Source organism: Protopterus annectens, chromosome 6.part1 (assembly GCF_019279795.1).
Source record: "Protopterus annectens isolate FY-2018-M chromosome 6.part1, PAN1.0, whole genome shotgun sequence".
NCBI classification, from domain to species: Eukaryota; Metazoa; Chordata; order Ceratodontiformes; family Protopteridae; genus Protopterus; species Protopterus annectens.
Window position 1 is genome coordinate 117207237 of NC_056738.1, and position 24934 is coordinate 117232170.

The 24934-nt window shown below is 40.4% G+C and overlaps 1 protein-coding gene across 1 annotated transcript in view; it reads left to right on the forward strand.

The window, feature by feature from the left end:
- LOC122805262 (dynein axonemal heavy chain 11-like) overlaps positions 1-24934 on the forward strand; it is a 4596980-nt gene that overhangs the window by 412571 nt on the left and 4159475 nt on the right. The window contains exon 4 of the mRNA XM_044075350.1: positions 374-541. Coding sequence (XP_043931285.1) covers positions 374-541 — 168 coding nt within the window. The remainder of the gene's footprint in view (positions 1-373; positions 542-24934) is intronic.

Here is a 24934-nt window from a genome sequence, read left to right on the forward strand (position 1 = left end):
GTTTGTGTCCAGAATTTTGCTAGTTACCTTACTATTTTATTCCTTTTCAATGCTGCACAGATGTAAGGGGGACCAAGCAATATCTCAGGTATGTTAGGAACTAGGTCATTATGGGAAAGGGAGAAGCTTGAGAGCTTTCAGTGATTCACAAGCTAGTAAAAGTGGCTGAGTCAGATCTGAGGATAGAATCTAAACCTAAGAGTTGAAGAAGAATGAAAATGGACAACACAGATTGAACATTATGGTGAGTACATAACTTCATTTTTTGTTTGCCTTGTCAGATGCCATGAATAAAGTTACTTTAGAAGTGAAATGTAATCTTAAATTGCAAATATATAAAGTTTGTGATAAGAAAATGCCATTATTTTTAAAGGAGCTGTTTCTGTCAGCCATTGATTTTCTCAAGTTAGAGAAGCTTGAGATTGGAGGATCAAGAGGAAAAATTCTAAGTGAAGAAATTTATAGTATGAACGAGGAGTTCCATGATATCTGGAGAATCTTCCAAGAAAGCAAATATGACCCACTTGACTTCAGCAGTATGGTAATATATCAAACTAATGTTTATAAATATGAATAATATAGAGTAAAAATGCCTTTTTGTCATTGAGTGAATGTAGACATTGAGAAATTTACTTTCCTCAGTTTAATTGCCGTTTTGCTAAAATTATGCCTGCTAGTGTAACCTTTAGTTAAGATTTGATCTCAGCCATGTTCCTCATTAGATCACTATGGCTGTAGCCATAATTATATGGGAAATATCCTTCCAAGGATCGGATGTCTGACTAGTCTTTATAGCTTTGAGCTCCTTCCTCGTGTTCTATATTTTTGCCTAGCACAGGAATACATGCCGGTATAAGTGGGATATATGGGTGTGCCAAAAATAGTAGCTTTCTTGCCATATGCATATTTATGCATACTTCTTGTCAACTTAACAGTGTATTGACGGTTGGCTTCAGCTACAGTACTGGGCAAATAAATATCCCAGTGGAGGACCTTCCTTTCTTTGTGGAAAAGTTTATATAAAAGCTGTTTATGTCTGTCATGAAGGATAAATATTTGTGTGTGCAAGGATACCCATTATTCCTGCGTCTTTTGTCTAAGTGATCAACATGATACGAGGTCATATTAGATTTGCCTTTCATTTCCTCACAAAATACACAAGGAGTAGGCTAAATCCTCCAAAACCTCTTCTTGAAAATAAACACCTTAGGGAAATGGTGCAAGAGATCATGGTGACTGACTCCTATTCAGTGGACCCACCCCCCAGAAGAAGAATAAGAAAGTTATGAAACAGATTTCTAAAGAAACTTTTGACTTCCCACTCTTTTCTGGACTCTGTATCTAAAATCTCCATTGAGGCATTTTTGTAGTCTTCAGACTGTCAGTCTGGACTTCCTGCTACCTCTGGCTTGAGCTCTCAGCATGCAGCTAAGGACAGGATTTAAGTACATCCTGTCAAGACCATACTACAGGCTGTTGCTGAGAAGGAAGATCATGCAATTATTCTCTCAGGATGAGGGAGGTATTCTCCAAGTTATTGGGAGGGATGATGTTGGTCCCTGATGGAATTCCAACATTTAGCTTCAACCCTTAAAACATTAAAGCTGGATGCCCCTAAAAAGAAAACTCAAAAGATAAAACAGTTCTCCTCTTCTGACACCCCCTGTATGCAGAAAGCTTCTGGAAGAGACTAGTATAATTTCCCCCAGGGCCTATTTAAGGCAATTCAGTATCTCTGGCTTCCTCTTCCATTTTCTTCCATAGAAGAATAAGACCTTTCTGAATCAGAGTTAGGGATCAGAACAATACCTCACAGTTATCCTGTCCTACTCCTTGTGAGTCTGAAGTTTGACACACACTCTTTTCTGACTGCCCCAATAATGAAATATCCTTTGGGGATATAATTTCTAAAATGAAAGAATATTTCAAATGGGAGGGTTAGGCGGTGTCAGGATCTCAGAAGAGATGTTTTGAGTTATTGAGTATGGATTCCCCAAAACCCATAGCCATCTCCCCATCTTAGGAGATTTATAGGATGTCTTTGCTTCTGCCTCTATTTTCAGATATTTCTAATGCCTGAATCCCAGGAAACTTGCCAGACATACATTCCTTGATAAAAACCTGTGGCAGACTCTGCTATGATTTGTATTGATGGGAAATGGTCTTCTAAAGGCTTGTCTTCATCTAACCCTGTACCAAATGGCAAAGACAGACATACAGTTTGATAGATATGGAAAAAAAGTTTAAACATCTTCCATTTTGGCATTTACAGCAATCAATTACCAGACTCAAATGTTCAAGTGTCTACTATCTATTTATGGTAATACACAGCAAACCTTAACTTCCTTACCAAACTCTTTCAGTAAATCTTCCCCTGTAGGAAATACTGAACTTTGCCTTCCAGGTCTTTAAACATTGTATGAAATGTGCTTACAAAGTAGTGGCTGTCTTGTCCATGGGTGCCGCTGCAGGTGCAGTAATGTGCAGGAATGCATGGATAAAAATTACAGAATGTCCTTGATGAAGAGAAGGCTCAGCTATTGCTAGGGACCATTTGTTTGGGAATTCTTCAGCTAAAGTGTTAAAAAACTGGAAGAAAGAGGAATGCTGAGTCAAGGAATCAGATAACTCTTTCTGTCCCTTATCCCTAAATACCATAAGAATTACTCTTCCTTCTCTGGTCCTTTTTTTGAAAGCCTTTTAAATACTCAGCAAAAGCTTCAAAATAGCAATACAAGAAAGAAATGGCAGGGAGATTTAAAATGGAAAGGAGATGGATGCCAAGGATCCTCCTTTAAAAACAAATCTCAATATATACCTATACCTCTCCCATTCCCTCTCACCAAGAATATTCTTTCCAAATTGCAGGCAGTTTCTCCCACTGTCTTAATTTCTGGAAACAGCTAACTTTGAATACCTTGGTACTAAAAATAATCCAGAACGGTTATAGACTGCATTGGGCATCCTTTCCATTTCAATCGGAGCAACCTCCTCTTTCAAAAAAAAATCCATGTGGTTCCTTAAATCCTGTCAGATCTGTTGTCCCAGGGTGTGATATAAACAGTGCCTCCATCCCAAAGAGGCAACGTTTTTTTTTTCCAAAAAATCTCAGGTTCCTAGAAAGGAAGGAACATGGAAACCTATTTTGGACCTTTCAAAGCTAGTCCCCTTTCTTTTGTTCCAAAAATTCAGTATTCTCACTCTCAAAACTCTTTTTCTTCTGTTTCCCAAAGCCTTTCTATTCACCACAGACTTCAAAGATGCCTACTTACACATTCCATTTCACACGGAGCCCAGATGTTACCTAAGATTCTTTGCCTTTGCATTTCACTTTCACTTTGCGTCTTTGCCTTTTATACTTGCACTGTTTCAAGGGTAAAAGGCAGAATGAAAACTAGTAAAACAAGAACAAGGCAGAGGCACCTACAAATGAATCCACGACAACAAATAGCGTAAACTTTTTTTTTTTTTTCACTTTCCTCCAGACTTCCTCCTTAGAATAAATACACAACACAAACACAAACAGGGTTTAATCACTATGCCTTCACACTACTGTTTCAAGGGTATTCACAATGTACATAGCCTCAGTCATAGTCTTTTACAATCTTGAAGGCATTCATATTTTCCCATTTTTGGATGATTGCCTCATTTCGGCTCCTTCTGTCCAAGTATGAGTTTGGTGAGGACAAGTAGGGTGCAATAATACTGTTATTGCAGGTGAGACAACTTGTGTGTGGCAACTGTGTGGGTGGTGCAGCTTTTATAATGCTCAGGAAATGATACGTCTTTGAATAAAGACATTTTAACAGACTTAAGATATTAAACCTCATACTTTAAAAGGGATTTTATTAACAATGCTTGAATGAGGCATAGAGTTTGTGATAGGTGGGTGTGTTGTCATGCCAACTATGGTACACTTTTCTAAGTTACAGAATTCCGAAACACAAGACCAGATATGGGTATTGTGTAAATTAAGTTTGATGGCTGTTCTGTGTCACCTCTCATAGCCCTCATGCAAGAGTTTAATCTTATCTGTGATCATCTTAGCAGGAAGAATAATCCCCATCCCTGACTTTCAAACCTTCTGTTGGAAATCTGTAATTATTAGACTCAGAATAGTGTTGGATTTTACATCTACAGAGTGATTTATTTTGATGATGGCATCTTTTATCTTACTTGTTTTTACACTGTAGATCTTTGGATAAATTTAATATTCCTTGCTGGTAAGTAGCCTTGTATGTAGTCATGAATGGTGATCTAGAGGCATTTTCTTTGTTTCTCCTGATAGTTATCACTAATCAGTAACCAGTGTGCTTGTCTGCAGATGGTAAACTGAAATTATGGTTTGTATTTTTGCAACCTGAGGGTCATGCAGTTCAATGCTAGAGGTCTAAATCTCAAAATGCACTCACTTGAAGCACTCCTTAAAATGGAGAACATCGACATTTGTGTTTTAAGAGACCTGGTTCAAGGCAGCAGAAAGCACCCCTGCACTACCAGGCTATAACTCATTCCACATCTTTCGACCCCAGAACATGGACCGAAGCTCCAAAGGCAGTGTTTTTTCCATATTCATAAAGGATATGCACACCTCCAGACTGGAAGCCCAACATAACGCATCAGAGATACTTCAGGTGCAGCTAACATTGGGTAAGACAGTGATTCAGGGCATAGCCTGCTATAGGTCCCCAATCATGTCCCAAGACTCACAATCCATGTTCCTAAGCACCCTGGAGAATATTAGGGTCCAACTTAACACTCTCATACTGGGCGACTTCAACTACCCCGCCATTAACTGGGGAACTACTCATGTACCAATACACTTGCCCAACATTTCCTGGAATTCATTAATTCTAATGCCCTGGACCAGCTCGTTCTTACCCCTACTAGAGGTAGCAAAATCTTTGACCTGGTCATTACTAACATGGGTGACCATTGCTCTACACCAATAGTCAACTCCTCCCTGGTTAGATCTGACCACAAACTAATCACCTTGGAAATCCTCCCCCCCCCGCAAAGGTAACCACCATGAAAAACGTCTGCAAAGCTAACTTTGGGCTCCTAAAAACAGAGGTGGATAACTTCATTCCACCCATGCAAATGGAGAATAGTTGCATGACTGCCGAATCATACACCAATGCACTGTATGGATATGTAAACAAATGCATGGATCTCGCGATACCCAATAGAACCAAGACGCTCTCCTCCGAAAAAAGGAAGCCAATCTTGTGGTCCCCTGCCATAAACAAACTCTACAACAGAAGGAGGAAACTGATGTGGAACAAGGTGAAGTCCCAAGACTAGAAAAACTCCCTTATCAGCCTCAACAAAAAGTTGAGATCCCTCATCAAATCCTTTAAAGCTAGCTATGAAAACAGAATTGCAGCAGATAGTAAAGACAACCACAAGGCCTTCTATAGTTATGTAAAGAATCTCCACGGCAATACACAGATTTGCTCTGAGCTACTGCACAATAGTAACTCCTATACTGAGCCAACAGATATTGCCAATGTACTAGCCGACAGATTCAGTGCCAATTTTATCCCCCCCCCCAAAGGACCAGTCACAATACCAGTAGATTGTCAGGCACCCAGTATTACTGTTGTACAGGTTAAAACAGCACTGTCCAAGGCCAAGAATACAGCTTCTATGGGACCCAACAATATCCCTGGCTGTTTTCTACATGAACGGAAGAGTGAACTGGCACCTCACCTGTGCCCTCTTCAATCACAGCCTTACCTCAGGCTTTGCCCTACCAAATGGCACACTGCTACAGTCATCCCTCTCCACAAAGGAGGAGCGACTACAGACCCTGGGAACTATCGCCTCATTAGCCTGATGAGTCTGATATGCAAAGCTATGGAATGCATCATCATGGACCTAATAAACAAGGCTATAGGGAATCTCAAGACTTTGGATCCCACACAGTTTGGTTTTGTGAAGGGTAGATCATGCCTGCTCAACTTGGTTGACTTCTTTGAGTCCATCACCAATGCTGTGGATGAAGGCAACGTGGTTCATACAGCCTACGTTGATCTGGTCAAGGCCTTTAATACCATTCCCCACTCCAGAATCTTAGAAAAACTCACTAAGCTAGGCATCAACCCCTATATCACTAGGTGGGTTGCAAACTGGCTCACAGATAGAACCCACAGTGTGAAAGTAGCTGACTCCAAGTCAGACTGCTGACTAGTCACGTGTGGAGTCCCACAGGGTTCAGTCCTGGGTCCTCTACTGTTTGATATCTACTTCCCTGAAGTCCAGGCCAACACAAAGGGACTCTAGCTGACAAAGTTCGCATTACATTATTTATTTATTTACTTTGGCAATCTGTATTTGTTGCCTGCTTTTGTATTTAATTTTCCTGACTAATGACATATAGACTTCTTCTGTTCTTTCTTTGATGAAGTATATACACTAGTGTTGTTATAGATGTGTTTTTTGTTATACATATATAAAGATTTGCTACATGAAGACTACCATCCTTAGTTCACCATGCTGTTACTGCATTCTTATCCTGAAAATCTTTTAGATTTAGTATTTTAACTTTGCCTTAAATTTGTTCCACAGTGATTTTGTTTGTTAGTAAAATGTCCCATGTAATGAAGTCACGGTACTGGGATACTATTTTTTGCTTGGTAGTTGTGTATGTGTGTGTGTGTGTGTGTGTGTGTGTGTGTGTATATACATATATATATATATATATATATATATATATATATATATATATATATATATATATATATATATAAAATAGTTGTAGGATATTTGACCATCAGAGTGGGATGATTATCCAAATACAAAATGCTTGAATGCCACTACTGGACATTGTGGTAGTGTTAAACTTGAAAGTGATTATTCCTCTTTCACTTAAAGTTGAATGGCCTCAGATTTGGTGATATTAAATAATGGGCAGAAATAATGTGCCCTTTACATGTGTTGTGCAGAGTGTTTGTCACTGGCATTAAACCAGATTTAGACTTTTTGTCAACAGACATTTTAGGACAACAGCAGAGTCAGTGTTTTCCATCTGCCTTGATCTGTGGGGTTATCTGTCAGAAGAAAAAATTCACATGAGTCGCATCTGCCTCAGGCGATGAATTTTCCTTTATTAGCAGTTAACCAGATTACACAGCATGTTGGCCAAGATGTCCGGTCTGGACTGATCTGATCTCCTCTGATCTGATCAACTTGTTTACTGACATCAACTTTTATACTGCAAGCAAAACAACTTTTTGTTACATTTCTGACCGTTGACAGTTGGCTATGAAAAACATATAGGATAAACATGTTTATCACAAATTATCTCAAACCCACAGCTAGTACAGAATGTTCAAGAAGTACAAAATGTTCAATTCAACAACGGTAGCTCAAATTTTCCAGGACACACAGCCTGCCCTAGTAAATTAACTCTTACTCGGCCGTGCGTCCTTATCCCAGGCTTCAATGAGCTATAACCAAATCTCTTTATTCTGAAATGCAGAAAACAGATATCATTCAGGTTCATAAGCAATGCTGCATTTTGTTCACAGATGAGGCCCATCTTTGATAGGCATATCCCAACAAATAACATGTTCACTTTGCAAGAAGAGGAAAAAGACAAATAACAGTATGTTTTTAAAACTTTTTCTCTTAACATTTCCCCCCTGAAAACACTTTTATTTGTCTTTTATTTCAGCAATATATGGTAAAAACTAAGTTTTTCTTTGCATACATTACTTCATTGGCAAGACAAATTTTTAAACTTCAAAAACATTTGCAAAGAGTCACATTTCAATGTATTAACTTTCACCAGTCTGTTGCAATTGCTGGTACATCGTCTTCGTAACAGCAGTATCAACCAGTCTTTGTAGAAGACCTCTGATACAGGGTATACAACAACAACCACATACCACCACGATAGCCACAGCGACTCCAATGGACACCAGGAAACTGCTGATGAGATGACTCCATTTTCCAAACCACGCTTGTAGAAAATCTGTAAAGGAATTATTTACCCCAGAGTTCTCTGCCAATTCTTCGGATAACATCTCCAAACCTTTCAAAGCTCGAGTGATACTTCCATCAGGCGCAGTGTTGTTTGGAATATATGTACAACAGAAAGTCCCAAACATCTTGCAAACTCCTCCTTCTTTGGCCAGGAGCATATCCAATGCAATTCGATTCTGCCATGCCACCTGCGAAGTGGCCTCCAGTTGTTCAGCAATTCCTTTCAATGCATCTTTGGTATAGTTCACAAAACGCTGCTGGTTGTAGTAAATGTAGTTGATCCAGTCCACATTCTTATTAGGTTGAATCCAGACAAAGATGGATGTAAAACCAGCTGCTATTTGGTTTATTGCTTTGTATTCATCAGGTACGCCTCTTGGTACGCCAATGTTATCGATGTAGACACCATTATCGAAAGATTGCTTCGGTGCCTCTCTTTTTCTCCTATTCAACCACTTCGGCTTTATTTCAAGTTCTCTTACGAAATTGCTTGCTGGAACTGGGAAAATGTAGAATGGCAGAATTAACTTTACAAGTTCCCTTCCAGGGAATCGTAAACCTTGATCTGAGTTTGTTGTCTCCACATAACCACCATACGTCTGCTAAACTATGAGTTTGGTTCTCCAGAAATGGATTCCCATTGCCATTCACAGTAACATTGCAATAGTTCTGTCTCATATTGCCATAATTTTTCCCTGTGCCATCTCTGGAAATGCACATATACGAACCTGGATAGGAAATCGCTGCAGGCGGTTTCTCAACTTTGCTTATGACCGGAAAACGCTGAGTTTCATCTTTGCATTTATCTTCAGTTTTGTTGAAGAATAATTTCAACAGACACGTTAGGTTACCTTCATCTTGCATCAATGGGAGTGTTGCTAATTGCTGTTTACCTTCAGCACAAGAAATACAGTTCTCACGATGTGCTTCTCGGGTGCTATATCTAACCCAAGATAACCATTCATTATGGTGTACGAATCCCGTCTCGAGTAACAATTGTTCTTCTTTTGTGAAGGCAAAATCTGCTTTATTTGTAGCATTCTTAAGGCTTTGTACTTTAAGTTGGAGGGTCCCCAAAGGATCAGTTCTAGTTGGAAGAGACACTCCGATTCCAAAAACTCCTGAATCACTTTCTTGTGGTGACACAATGGTTATAGTAACTACTCCGGTACCTTGGAAATGTGCAATTTTTATTCTTTGTTGCCTGCTTTTATCTTTCTCTGGTATCACTGCACCACTTGTTTCCCATCTGTTGACCACCAAACACTTGACCAGGATGTACAGTCTCTATTGCACAAGTATTTTGCACGAGTCAAGAAATTATTATTGTTCCATTTAGAACAGTCCAAAATTCCTTCACAGAGTTTCACCTTAAACACAGTAGTAACATCTGTTTGCGCTTGCAGCACCACCATTCCTTTTTCTCTTGCAACTGTTCCTTCTCGTATGGACATATTTACTTTCGCCACCAAAATCATCATCATGTGACAGTTCAAGTACCAGTTGAACATGGTCATCCTCCCTAAGGACTACCTCACGCCATTGGTTTCTTCACTGGGTTTGAGACGAGCTAACCCCTATTGGGCTAATCCCCCTTTGTAGCCAGACTTTGCGCTCAGAGGTCCGGTGGAGTTTGACCAATATCAATGGCAGAAGGAAGAGCCTTGAGTTTTTTACAGTGGGTGATATGAATCCACAAAGTCCTCTCAGCGATCTTTACAGCCGTAGGTGTCGAGATAAGTACTTGGTATGGGCCTTCCCACCTGGGGGATGACCAATTCTTTCTCTTCACAATTCGGATCCACACCCAGTCCCAGGGTGCCACGCTTAACAAGGCTTCATTTCTGGAATCTGCAAAGGAGTCATTGGTTACAAGAGATTTGACATTTAGCAGCTTCTTCATATAATCCGCTAGATCCTCACCCCCCTCACGTTCTGCTGGCAACAATCCTTGCCACTGCGGGACGTAATATGGTCTCCCAAACAAAAGTTCAAATGGTGTAAGTCCTTTGTAGGAAGGTGAGATTCGCATGTACAGGAGTGCCAACGGAAGGCACGCAGTCCATGACCTATGTGTTTCTGCCATTAGTTTGTGGAGCTTACTCTTCAAGACACCGTTGTGTCTTTCCACCAGTCCAGCTGATTGGGGATGGTAAGCACAATGATGATTTTTGAGATCAATTTGAAACACTTGACCCAATTTCTGAACAATCTGGTTAACAAAATGAGACCCATTATCACTGTAAATGCGTCTTGGTAGGCCAAATCGGGGAATTATTTCTGTAGTCAAAAGCTTTGCTACTGTTTGTGCATTCGGATGCTTCACTGGAAAAGCTTCTACCCATTTAGAAAAAGCATCAATAATGACCAAACAGAACCTTTTTCCCTCTGAGGGTGTCAATTCAATAAAGTCCATACAGAGTGTGTGGAATGGATACAGAGGGGTAGGGAATGCCTGCTGAGACTTCTTAACTCCCCCTGAGCATGATACTTTGCACATAATAAACAAGATAAACAGAATTGCTTTGCATAAGTTGAAAACCCTTTACACCAAAACACCTTAGACACTATTTGAATCATCGTCTGTACTCCTACATGGGCAGGTCCATGGCTAACCAATGCCACATACCTAAAAAGGTTTGAGGGTAATACCGTTTTGCCATCTGATGCCCTATACAACCCACTCTGTTGAGTGATACCATATTTTACCCAACGACATTTTTCCTTCTGTGTCATCAGTGTTTGCATTACTTTTAGTGTCTCTAAGTCTAAGAGGTGTCCAGGCTCCAAATCATTATCATGTAAAAGCAAATCATTTTCTTGAGCTGCCTTTTTTGCAGCCATATCAGCAAGGGCATTTCCCCTGGAGACAGGATCTTTTCTGTTGGTATGTGCGGAACATTTACATATCGCTATCTGAAGTGGTAGTTGCACTGCATCTAACAACTGTAAAATTAAATCTCTGTGATTTATTGGTTTGCCTGTCGCAGTAACCATTCCCCTATTCTTCCATAGTTGAGCGAAAACATGTACAGTGGAGAAAGCATATTGACTATCTGTATAAATTGTCACTTTTTTACCCTCCACTAAGGTACAAGCTCGAGTCAAAGCCACCAACTCAGCTGCCTGTGCAGAATAAATGTTTGACAACCCTTTTGCCTCCAAAACTTCAGTTTCTGTGGTGACAGCATACCCGACTAGTGTTTTTCCTACAGTGTCTTTCCTTGCTGATCCGTCTACAAACAAAACGAGATCAGAATCTATCAACGGAATATCTGTTAAATCTGGTCGGGGAAGTACTTTGTCATGAATGCTCTCTAAACAAACGTGTGGCGTACCTTCTTCTGGAGTCGGCAAAAGTGTCGCCGGATTAAGAGTAGTACATCTTTCTATGGTCATATGAGGCTGTGTCAGCAGCACTGTCATACACGACAAATGTCGACTAGGAGATAAAAAGGTTATCTTATCTTGCAAAAGTATAGTAGCTACTAAATGTGGAACCCGCAATTGTAATGGGTGAAACAAAACTAATGATGCTGAGGCTTGTACTGCCATGGCGGCCACCACTACAGCTTGAACACAATGCGGCAATGCCCTTGCAACAGGATCTAATCTGGAGGAGTAGAAAGCTATTGACCTCTGTTTATCCCCATGTACTTGTACCAGAACCAAAGTCATATATCCTCCCTTACAATCAACCATTTGTACAAACGGCTTAGAATAGTTCGGGAAACCCAAAACAGAGGATCCTGCTATCAATTGCTTAATTCTAATAAATGCCTGTATTGCTTTATTTGTCCACTGTATATTATTCTTAGCCGCCATGGGAGTATCATAGATCAGTGCGGTCAATGGCCCTACTTCCTCAGCATAGTTAGGGATCCAACTTCTACAAAACTTAGTCACACCTAAAAAGGACATCATCTCCTGCTTAGTCGTAGGCATAGGTGCCTCAAGAATTGCTTGTTTTCTTTTGTTCTCCAATTGTCTACCTGCGAAATTAAATAACCCAAGTACTTTACTTGTGCTTTCCACAATTGTAACTTTTTTTTATTTACCTTATGTCCTTGCTCAGCTAAAAAACTAAGAAGGGCAAGGGTATCCTTTCTACAAGTTTCCTGCGTGGGTGAGGCCAACAAAATATCATCTACATACAGCAGAACCTGGCTTCCCTCTGGGGGAACAAATTGAGCTAAATTCGCAGCCATTTCTTGTGTGAATATTGTCGGACTCTCACAATAGCCCTGTGGCAATCTGGTGTAGGTGTATCTTTTACCTTGATAAGTGAATGCAAACCAAAATCTACTCTCCTTATGTAGTGGTATGGAGAAAAAGGCATTGCTTATATCTATGACAGAAAAATATCTGTGCTGAGGTAATAAATCATTAAGTAATGTATAGGGGTCAGGGACCACTGGTGCTCTTGGGATCACAGCCGAATTAACTGCTTGTAAATCCTGAACCAACCTCCATGACCCATCCAGTTTCTTTACAGGAAACAACGGAGTATTGCAGGGCGAATCTGGACATTCAACAAGAATTCCTACCTGTTTTAGCTGCTCAATGACTGGCTTAATTCCTTCCTCTGCTTGTTTACTTAGTGGGTATTGGTGCTTACAAGGTCTAAAACCTGACTTTGGAGTTATACAAACTTCACCTGCTGTTCTCATCAGTCCTACATCCCCTTTACCTTTTGACCATAAATCTACAGGTAAGGCACTTAATGTACTATCTTCCTCTTGAGTTAGGAGGATTTGTCATGCCATTTCTGTTTTGTCATCCCTGAGGTGCACACTTGGTTGTGCCCAAGTCACCCAATTTAATCTTTGTACCTGGATCTGTTGATCCTTCAACTGACTTTCGGACATTGTGTCCCAATTTGTTACCTTTTTCGCCAAATCTACCCAATGTGTCCCCACCGCTTTAGTAATTGAAATATGTGGGCTATAACCTGAGTGATATAAAGAACTCATTTCCTTGGTCAAAGTACAGGTCACTACTGTATTACCTTGCTTATCCCAAAACATATCATTCAAAATTATCCTTGCACATTTGTGCCTAAAGAAGTATTTTTCAAATTCTTTATCCGGACCAGGGGCCTGTCTGTAGTACATAGTACAATGTAGGTGACCCGCTCCTAGATTTACTTAAAGCTAGGTTGATCAAATCTGTATCAACCCTCCCCGGCCCATTTGAAATCAAGTCCTGGCTATACCAGTAAAACAAGTCTTGTACTCCTTGTACCACCAAGCCATCCATTAACCTTTTCGCCTCAATGCCTTTAGGTGTGGGAATTGCCGCTATTCCAAACAAATGCATCAAATCTCTTCCCAGCAAATTAACTGGTCAAACTTTCGATATAATTACCCTACACCTAACAGTTTGGTTTGTTTGCGGATCTGTGAACAATAGAGGATGAGGCCGTGGTTCCTTATAGATTTTCCCGTTTGCCGCTTTCACAAGGACAAACTCATCTGTTTCGCAGTTCAGGGGTAGAACTGCTGGACCCAAAAGTGTACGCGATGCACCTGAATCACATAAAAACTCCACTTTCTGTCCCTCAACGAAAAACTCTATCATGGGTTTTTGATCCAGATGCATAGCAATACCCAAATGTGCCAGGTTTATGAATTCACAGTCACAATCTCCCCCCTTCCTTAATTTCGTGGGTGTCCTGACATTCATCGCAGAGAGTGTCTGCCTCATCATCATCACAATCATTCTCGCTTTCTTCTTCTCTACAATAATCACAATAATGAATATGGCGCCTTCCTTTACTATCATATAGTCATATTGTTCGTAAGCTGTGGGGGATGTTGCCACTCTTCGCAGTCGGCAGCAAAGTGCCCACGTCTACCGCATTTAAAACATTCTCCACATTTTAACCTCCCCTCATATTCCTCTGAATGTCCACCCTGTTTATATGACGTGTCCCATTTCGGGCCCCCACGTTTTTGTACGCCACCACGGCACCCTTGCCCCCTTTGGTCCTGTACCAAAAATATACCACCATCATCCCCTACTGCTAACACTTGTACTTTATTTTTCTTTTTTAAATTGAAATGTCGCTCAGCATGCTATGCATATTCAAACAAAGGTTGCAGTCTACATGTTCTGTGATCAACCATATGCTTAATTATAAAACTATTTATCGGAGCCTTACAACCTTTAAGAAAAGCGTTTTTCAATTGCTGTTCGTACGGACTATCAGTAGTCTGACCCTGTGGAATCATCATTCCACAATGATTATTGAACACTTCTGTCAATCTTACAATATAGTGATCTACAGATTCATCATCATTTTGGATGCACTGATTTATTACTGTCCAATCTGCTCTTGGACGCCACTTATCAGAAATTCTCTTCAACAGATCAGTGACTGGCGTGTCTAACACCCCAGAATTATGCTTTAATGTAGTGCCGTCATCTGCCTTACATGTCCAAGTACCACAAACTAAGTGCCAATCTGGACCCAGGATTTGTCGCACTACCTGTTCTACTTCTAAACCATTTAGATGATAACTTAAACGCATACCAACTATGTCCTCAGAAAACTTTTGAAAATTAACCTTGGTATAAGGAATACCATCCGTAGCTCGTTTTATATCCTCTCTAGCCCAGGGATGATAAACTAAAATAGTTGGCTCTTGTCCAACATCCCCTGCTTGTGGGTTTGCAACTTCTATTAAGGGAAGGGCTTCTGAGTGGTCAGAAAATTTAATGGCCCAACGTCCTTGCCCTGCTGGTCCCGACCTTAACTGCATAGGTTGGTCTACCTGTTGCAAAGCAACCTTGGGTACTACGGGAATCTGCGGGTAAATTGGAGGGGTCACAACGTTTCCTTGAGCAGCCAATAACCCACCCTGCTGTACAGATCCCACATCTTCAGACTGATATTGAGGAGGTTCCGCCGGTACAGCAGCAGCAATTTCCCCACACGGTGGGGCAGTTGCCTGCCTTTGTACCGCACAAACTGTATGCTCATCCTCCTTTTCTAAAAATAAAGATACTTTTCCACTTGGCACCAGTGATCCCTTTTGATTTATTTTTTCTTTTTCCTGGCACTGTTTTTCTTTTATAGCTCGTTTATTTTCCTCTTCTAACCATTTTTGTGCTTGGGGAAATCCCAACTGTCTTTGTTTTTTAGTTCTAGTATCTCTTTTCAAATCTCTAACCAATTTTGCACAGGCATTCTTATTCAGTGTACCATCAAAATCATATCTCGACTTCCACTTTTTCAAAAATTTAACTTTATTTTTGTTTAAACCTTTCATATACTTAGCATCAACATTTAAACAGGCATCACTCTCACACTTGCAGCAACTCGACCCATGTTTCCCCTAGATTTCTTATTTTACCTTCCCTTTTTTTTTTTTTCCCTCAGGTATTTAGGACTGTATCAAAATTATTTTACAGGGCTTATTATAAAATGGGACTATCTTAATGGGTGACCCTAACAAAATAATCTTAACAAGTAATCCTACCCATCCTTAACTAAAAATAAAACCTTGTCGACAAGATTAAATTAAATTAAAAGAAATTTATTTTTCATCCTACCTGAACCAGATGAGACTCCGTTTCCCCTTTTCATTCAGAAACCGTCCCTCAGATAGGGATCAGAGTGTGGCCGGCCTCTTTTCAACGACAAATCAGTCGGAGGGCTTTCAGTCGAGGGAATCTTAAGATGAGAAACCCTCACCTGCACAGGTTTTTCAGTCTCTCTGTCGGTCTGATCCGTATCTTTGTAGAGGTTTCTGGTCCGAAGGACCAAAATGTCAGAAGAAAAAATTCAAATGAGTCGCATCTGCCTCAGGCGATGAATTTTCCTTTATTAGCAGTTAACCAGATTACACAGCATGTTGGCCAAGATGTCCGGTCTGGACTGATCTGATCTCCTCTGATCTGATCAACTTGTTTACTGACATCAACTTTTATACTGCAAGCAAAACAACTTTTTGTTACATTTCTGACCGTTGACAGTTGGCTATGAAAAACATATAGGATAAACATGTTTATCACAAATTACCTCAAACTCACAGCTAGTACAGAATGTTCAAGAAGTACAAAATGTTCAATTCAACAACGGTAGCTCAAATTTTCCAGGACACACAGCCTGCCCTAGTAAATTAACTCTCACTCGGCCTTGCGTCCTTATCCCAGGCTTCACTGAGCTATAACCAAATCTCTTTATTCTGAAATGCAGAAAACAGATATCATTCAGGTTCATAAGCAATGCTGCATTTTGTTCACAGATGAGGCCCATCTTTGATAGGCATATCCCAACAAATAACATGTTCACTTTGCAAGAACAGGAAAAAGACAAATAGTATGTTTTTAAAACTTTTTATCTTAACATTATCCGACCTGGCAGCATCTCAGACTGGCCCTTCATAATCTTAGGCTCTGAATCTCCAACTCCTCTCCCATTATGCCCTGCATGACTAAATCACCCCAGATCTCATTTGCCATTCTTCAGTGTTGGACTTCTCTCAAAGCTCTGTTAGAGAAAAGTGATTTGGTGGCTTTCACTACATACTTTTCCTCACTTTCTTGAAAGGAGGGTCCTTGGCATCCATCTCCTTTCCATTTTGTTAGTTGTTTAGTTTTTTAACTTTCCAAAAAAAGAGAGAGAGCATTCATAAGAGTTATAGATATATAGCCCTGTTCTGTTGACTCATGAGCTCTGATCTCATTCACCATTTTCTTTCTCCTGCTGAGTGTTACCTTATTGTTAATAAGCTTATGTTATTTGTTAGGGACATTTTTAGAGTTTCTTGACTTATTGTTGATTGTATATGACAGTTGTGTGTAGTCTGGGTTTTTCTGCTGATGTGCTGGATTTAGTGCACATGGACAAGATTTTGGGCTTTCATAGCTGCCTGGGGTGCAGTCATAAACTGCCCTCTCAAGACTCCCATGACTGCTGCATCTGTTGTTTGAGAGTATCTCACTTGGACTGTAATTGTCGAGTCTTTGTCTCCTTTGGGGCCAGAGAACTGGTTGATTGCAGGCCCAAGCTAGTTATGAAGGGACTTCTTTCCACCTCTACCTTAGATGTGTCCCAGTCCTCAGCTCTGCCCTCTCCATCCAAGAAGACAGCGGAAAAAAAAGAAAGGCAAGGAGAAGGGCAAGGACAGACAGAAGAGTGAGAAAGAAAAAGAGTAAACAAAAAGGGCAAGTGGTCAAAAAATTATCTGTTGATAATTCCATTGAAGATGAGCTGGCACCAAAGACCACAAGGCCCTCTGCCTCCAAGGTTCTCATTGTGGATCTGTTGTCAACACCTCTTCGGTACCAACCACTGCTTTTACTGGTTCCAGTGTTGGAGCCACTCAGATCTCTGCTGATTGACATACTGAGTCTGTTTTTGTCTCTTGCACCAGAGTCTAGTTGGCTCCAGTCTCCATTTCTGACTATTATTTTGGATCTGGAGTTCTCCCCAGAGCCTTCTCTTCCACAGGTCTGGTCTCTCATTTCAGGGCTCAAGAATCAGTCTAATCCCTGCACCAACCCAACAAACCTCCTTGATACCTTCCTGTAGGTCTGAAAAATTCACAGAGAATATTACACAGACAGATTTGGAGAAGATAATGCAAACCTTCTTAAAGGCCCTGATGGACCCAGGAATCATTCCTTCCCCATCAGTTTTGAGGGTGGAGAGAGCCTACCCCATGCCTAGTTGCTCCTTTTCTGGTCGACCCTGTAGCACAAGTAAGTCTGGATCCAGCTTCCCTCAGTGTTGTTCCTTTGTTGGTGCTGACAACCTAGCTTTCATGTTCATTGACCATGACCTCGATGTATTCAAGTCTGGCCCAATCAGAGCCACCTATATCCTGGAGCTGTAAGGTCAGGGTCGTAGGCCCAGGCCCAGAGTTTGGGTCAACTTTGAAATCTTTGGAGATGTCTTTCACCATGGGTGGATTGGACCAGGACTGCATGGTACAGGTCTTGGCTTTGGATCTTTCTGGTTCAATGGCTGGAGTGCAGGCCTCTCCTAGGTCTGTGGATTGTAGATGATCCTTCCCCACTCATCCTGCTTCAGCATTTGATGTTATGGAGAGGATTTGGTCTTATTTAGAGATGAGATTATCATGTCCTGTGTCAGATTTTCTCTTCTCCCTGGGACTTTGGTTTCATATCATCTTGTCATGGGATAGCATACACCAGAATGTTTTAAGCAACCCCTATCCTGGGGCTCCCACAGTGCTTCTATATCCCCTCCGTCTCTATTGCTTTGGAGGTGCATAGGAAGCATCAATGCAAAAAAATGCACACAGATTCCCCTGTGGTGTTTGTTAGAGGTGACCTCCTTGAACTGATGAGAGAGTGATGGGGTTAGACCACCAAAATCCCTTCACCCAAGGAATCTGTCTTTTTTGAGGCCTTTGGTTTGGGGCCATCCACATCATCGGTAGTTCACCCTATTGACACATTCATCAATCTTGTGTCCAGGAAGGCATGGAGAGAGCCCAGGGTGGTGAAGCCAATCACTTGCAAGCCTGACAAAATTTTTCTGCTGCTGAAGGATAGGTCTCACAGGAACAAGGTCCTGTAGTTAATGACATTATTGTTACTGCAGCCACAAAGCGAGAACTCTTTGAAGAGAGTGCATTGGGTCATCCTCCCCAGAGAGTCACATATATTGGAATTGATTTAGGAAGGACAAATATGGTTCCATCACTTTTGCCCTCTGTGTGCTGAATTATATGGCACATCTGACTAAGATTCAGAGGGATTTGCTCAATGAAGTATTAAGATTTGTGGCATCCCAACTATCTGTTGAGTCTTGTACGTCCTTGGAGACTCATTTGGCCACCATGTTATCCACATCAAATGTATTCACATGAGTCATCTCCAGTGCAGTGGATGGTATGGCTTGCATGGCAGGCACAGGCATTACAGTTTGCCTATGTATGGCTGCTCCTATGTAATTCTGCAGAGTGCTTCAAGACATCCTTCCTTAATGCCTCCTTTGACCCCAAAGTTAGGGACAAACTGACCAGGAGGGAGCAGGATGGCAAGACATTGTCTGCCATGTGAGTTTGCTTTCTCACCCCTCAGAGGACCTTCTTATGAAACCAGAGGAGAGGAGCAGGATGGCTGTTCTTCCTTAAGTTGCAACAGTTTGCTCAGAATGCTGCAAGTACAGGTGCCCCTTGTGGCCTACAATAATCAGAACTTTAGGGGACCTACCTCTGGTAAGGCCTTCTACTCTCCTTAAGGTTTGCCCAGCTGCTGCTCTTTGGAGGCATTTGGGGGGGGGGTTTGCTCTCCACCAACCAAGCTAGGGAAGCCATCATGATGGATACTTGGGTGTTGAGAGTCATTTTCAGAAGTTACACCATTCCTTTCCAGTTTATCCCAACTTTAAGGCAAAAAACCCTCCCAGACATACCATCACATCAGTGAAGGGAGGCAGCAGTAGCAGAGATTCAAAAGCTACTCATGAAGTGAGTCTTCCATGAGATCCCATTAGAGCAGAGAGGATCCAGTGTCAATTCAATATTCTTTTTAGTGCCAAAGAAAAACAATGACCTCAGGCCCATTTTTGACCCTAGCAAGTCAAATGTCTTTATCAAAAAGACAAAATTTTGGACTATGATGGTGCAGTCCATTCTAGCTCTGTTCAGAAAAAATGATCAAATATGCTCAATGGACCTTAAAAGATGATTACTACCACATAAAGATAGCAAGGTATTCCAAGAAATTCCTGTGCATCAGGCTGGGAGTCAGTCACTACCAAGTTTGAGCACTGCCCGTTGACCTCACCACAGCTCCCTTTGTGTTCACCAAATGCATGGCAGTGGTAGTAGTTTGGCTCAGGCTGCAGGGATTCTGTGTCTTTCTGTACCTGGATGACTGGCTTCTTATGGTGATTTTAAGGGCATTGATAAATCAAGCAAGAGACTCCATCTAGGCCTATCCTTGAGCATTACAGTCAATGCTGACAAATGCAGTGCGGGACCTGTTCAAGCTCTAGAATTTACTGGTTACCATCTGGCCATGACCAGTCAGATTGACAATCTTCCTTCCTAAAGGTTTTTATCTCAAAGATGTCTTGCCAATCAACTTCTGCTGCTTCAGATGCAACCCATTTCCTTGGGTGACCGATTTCTCAACATTATGGCTGATGCAGTTTCTCTCGTTCCTTTACCCAGGTTCTTCATGAAGGTTCTTCAGTGGACTGTTTCAGTTCAGTGGTCTGTGACAACTCACTCAATGAATTTTCCTGTTCATTTCACCAAAATTTGTTGTCATCATATCTCATGGTGTCTGACAGGCCATTTCTCTGTAGGATGTCTGTTATTTCCCTGCCCATGAATATGCTGACATGGATGCTTTCCTCCTTGGGTTGGGGGGCATTACAAAGGGAAGATGGCCCAAAGTACTTGATCCCGGGCAGATGGCCATCTAGAGGTCAATGTTTTGGAGATGAGAACAGTACTCCTAGCATTGCAGACATTCCACAACTGCTTCCCCAAGGGTATGATTTTGATCCAGATTGACAACATAGCAGTGGGCTTGTATTTAAATTGACGAGAGGAACCCAATCCCCTCTGTTGAGTAGCCATGATGGTGTGGCAGTGGCTGATGCCCTTTCAATACCTTCTATAAACAATGTACATCCCAAGGAAATCAGCATTCTAGACAACAAATTGAGCAGGAGCATTTTGATGCCTCATGAGGGGTACTTCAATCTATCAGTGACAGTGCAGATTTCCAGCTACTTGAGTCAGCTGTGCTGTGAACTGTTTGTGAGCCCTTACAACACCAAATGCTGCAGCTTTTTTGCCCTGATCCCTCCCAAGGGTTACTCACAGAGGAATGCTCAACTCCATGCTTGGCTGCCGGGCTCTCCTGTACTCTTACCATCCAAATCCAATGATAATCAAGTTTTTATGGAAAGTAGCTCATTGCATTGCAACCATAATCTTCATAGCCCCCTTCTGGCCCAAAAAAGTCTGCTTCTCCTTTCTATGGCTTCATCCTATTTTTGATATGACTTCCCACCCTTTGGTCCAGCTTCACCTGAATCTGAAATCCCTTAGGTTGACTACTTGGCTCCTCCACTTCCAGTGATGGCCAGAGATCCCAAGCTATCTGATGCAGTTGTCTCTATCCTGTCTTCTTTTCAGAAGTCATTCAGCAGAAAGGTTTATAGCAGCAAGCAGAAAAAAAATACTATATTGGCTGTTTCTAAGGAATTGGATCCTTCGTCTGCTCTCTTACATGCTATTTTGAAATTTTTAGCTGATCTTTTTCAATATGGGGCTATCCACTCTACATAAAAGGTCATCCATTCCCAATTTCCATATGGGTCAAGACCATCTACCTATTACTTTTTTTTTAAGATGATCGAAAGTCTTCTTGAAAGGAACCTTCCTCCTTTGACCTGATTCCACCTTGGGACTTGCCTCTTCTTTTTCCAGCATTAACCAGACACCCCCCATGCCCCTGCTGTTACAATGAATTTAAATTTTTGTCATGGAAAACACTTTTCTTAATTGCAGTAACTCCAACCGGAAGAGTTTCTGAAATTCAGGCTTTATCCTGTACTCCACCTTACCTTATTTTTTATAATGACAGTTTCATTGTGAATCAATCCTTCCTTTTTCCTTAAGGTGGCCTCTGAGCCAAATTTGAACCAGTCAATTAAAGCGCCAGTTTTCTTCCCAAGTTTCAGTAATAAGGGTAAATACAAGCTTCATTGCTTTGATCTTTGACAATTGAGATTTCATTTGGACAGGGATAAACATTTCAGAAAACCAGAACAGGCTCTGTGTCCTTCCATAAAGTCAAGCTTGTGAAACCAGTTTCCAAAGTCGTTGTTCAGATGGCTTTTTGACTATATTGCATTTGTTTATACTACAAATGGTTTATCACTACCTGTTAAATGAAAAGCCTATTCTACAAGGGTGGTGTCCACCTCAACAGACTTTTTTGGTCACACTTCATTCGATGACATTTGTGCAGCTGCTACATGGTCAGACACATACTTTTGTGTCCCATTATAAACTTGACACTCAGTCTAGATCATGCACTTCTTTTGGGTCCATCATTTTGCAGAATTTTGCAGAATATCCTTTCCTGATACCACCCAGTTTGTCTGACTGAGGACTTTGTCTCACAGGTTGAGACAGAAAAAGTCAATGCTGGATATGAAACTTGTGTACTTACCATAATGCTAGATCCATGTTGTCTTTTTCAATCTGTCCGAACGATCTCTTCCTCCATCTCCCTTCCAGATTGTCGCTGGTATTTTGTGGCTCTTTGTGGACATTGCAGGCTGGTCTGAAGTATTTTGTTGAGACTCTTTTGTCCTGGTTTCAGTTTCTTTTTGAGGGATTCTTTATGTACAAGTTGGTTTGGGTAGGGCAAACTCGATCCAAGGAGATTTAGTCATGCAGTGCATTATGGGACAGGAAATGGAGCTTTGGAGCTAAAGATTCAGAAGTGCTCACCTCAGATCCAATCAGATCTGATAATCAACAGGGGAGATGGGCAGAAGAAGAAAAATGGATCTAGCATTATGGTAAGTACATAACTTTCATTTTTCAACCTATTTGCATTAGGCTGATCAAGTGAGACTTTAGATGTACTGCTTTTTTTAGCTAATGCTATAGTTTTTTTTTTTTTTTTTTTTTTGTAAAATAGTTGCTCGTATGTCTGAGAATGCTTATGGTCTTTTGTGTTGTTTACATTTTTGTTATTTGTAGCATGTATGAGTTTGAGCTGTGATTCTGTAGTATGGATTTTATTAGGTTTTCTGGACTGCTCTACATGAATTTAGTGGTGCTGCTTTTACACTTATTCTCCACTACCCTTCTGAAATACTTGTGCATCCTTACTTGTGCATCCTTGTGCTGCAGTGGAGTTCTTTATAATATCTTTATCCTCAGTGTTTATTAATGGCTGCCCTTTGGTTGATGGTACTGTACTGCCACTATTCTCCAATGTTTCTTGGTGAGGATATTAGTGTATTACAACATGGCCTCTGTCTCCTCTAACTCCATAATGTGTTCACTCTATGAATACTGAAATATATGAGGCCTGTACTATTTCTGCTGATCATGATTGTTTGACATAATTGTTGCAGTAATTTAATTCGTTGGGATTGGTGGTGGAGCCCCTAATTTATTTATTTGTCTTTGATTACAAGAAAAAGCCGACTGGACAAAACCCTTTTTCAGCAGAGGTTTTGGGAGACCTCCACATTACATATATCTACACAGAAAATTAGCATGATCTAGCAATCAAATTAACTAAATAACAATGACTTTTATATAATTTAACAGGTGATCACCATATTAAATACACCATATAGTATTTACATCAAAAAATCATTTAGCATTATTTTACAGTTGTATATAAAGTCACATTGAAATTTTAGTTCACAGACCAGAATGAGTCATATGGATATTTTATCAATGTTTTCACCTACGATATGTAAACATGAGGCAAAGTGTGAGGATTGAAAGGTACTTACTTGATTTGGCTGCATAAGGAGGAGACTTAGAATTGGTGCTGGTACAAGGACAGAACTGTTTTGTTGATAGGTCTGATTTCATTGTGATATTAAAATAGAGATGGAATATGAGTAGAATAAGAAGGGGGCTTATTAATGGCAGTTTACAAGTGCAAGACTGTTGTTTTGACAAGCATGTCTTCCAGAAGGTTTGAATAAGTAGAAGAGATGAAATATTTCTGATGTTTGTTCGGATAGTTCCACAGGTTACCTGTGTACAGAGCATAGGCAGTTACTGTTATGATTTTTAGATTTTTGAGTAAACATTATGTGTTAAGTGAACACAGTTGTATGTGGGGTGAGTATGAGTTTAATAACTGTCTAGAGGCAGAACATCATATGTCTGGGATGTAGAGGATATTGCGGGCAATCTTAATGTGCTTGTAGGTTAGTAGATTAGGTAGCGCCAGCCAGTTAAGGAACTGAAGTGTATGACAGTGATTAGTTTGGTTAATGCAATTAATTGCAAATTTTGCAATCTTATTATAAGACTGCTCCAGTTTGGCTAGTTGAAAAGATTGTAGATTTGTCAAAATTAATGAAGCAGGCATTGGGAGTAGGTAGGTTTGTGATATGGTCTTATGTGCATGGTCTAATAGAAAAGGTTTGAATTTATAAAGAAGTCCTAGTTTAAAGTTGGGTGTGTTGTTTTTTTTTTTTTTTTTTTTGAACTGTATATTGTATACAGTTATTAAATTATTATACCTAACAGTTTTGCAGTTTGTACTAACTCAATTTTGTCATTATTAACTGTTAATATTTTTAAGCTGTAATAGTTTAATTTTTGGGTTGGAGATGAAAATACCATCAGTTAAGTTTTAAATGGATTTAGGAGTAGCTTAGAATGTGCTAGCCAGTTTTAATTTCTTGCAAAGAAATGCAGCAGGTAATTTTGGAACCGTTTGATTAAATAGGCAGCACATATTAGTGTTGAGTCATCTATGCATTGGATTAATTTTGCTGGGAGAGAAGCTATATGCATTTTATCTATAAATATATGGAATAACAGTCCAATGTGTGTGTGTGTGTGTGTATGTATGTATATATATATATATATATATATATATATATATATATATATTTTAATCCTTGTGGCAACCCTAATGTTGTTTGCTGAGGAGTAGTCCATTCCTCTTCCCAGTGTACACATTTTGTTTGGTGATTAAGTGACTAAAGTAACTTTTATACCAATTAGTTGTACTGTTTGTGAAGCCTAGTTATTTGTGCCTGGATAATAGTGTGGGTTGTGACACTGCATCAAATGCTTTGGACAAGTCTAAAAATAACTATGTAGCATTTCACCTTGATTCAATCTTTTTATGAACCCAGTTTAAGAAGCTTAGTAATGCTGTTTCTTTGGCTGGCCAGGATTAAATCCATGCTGTGTTGTGAAAAGTAATTTGTTTTCTGTTAGGTAGC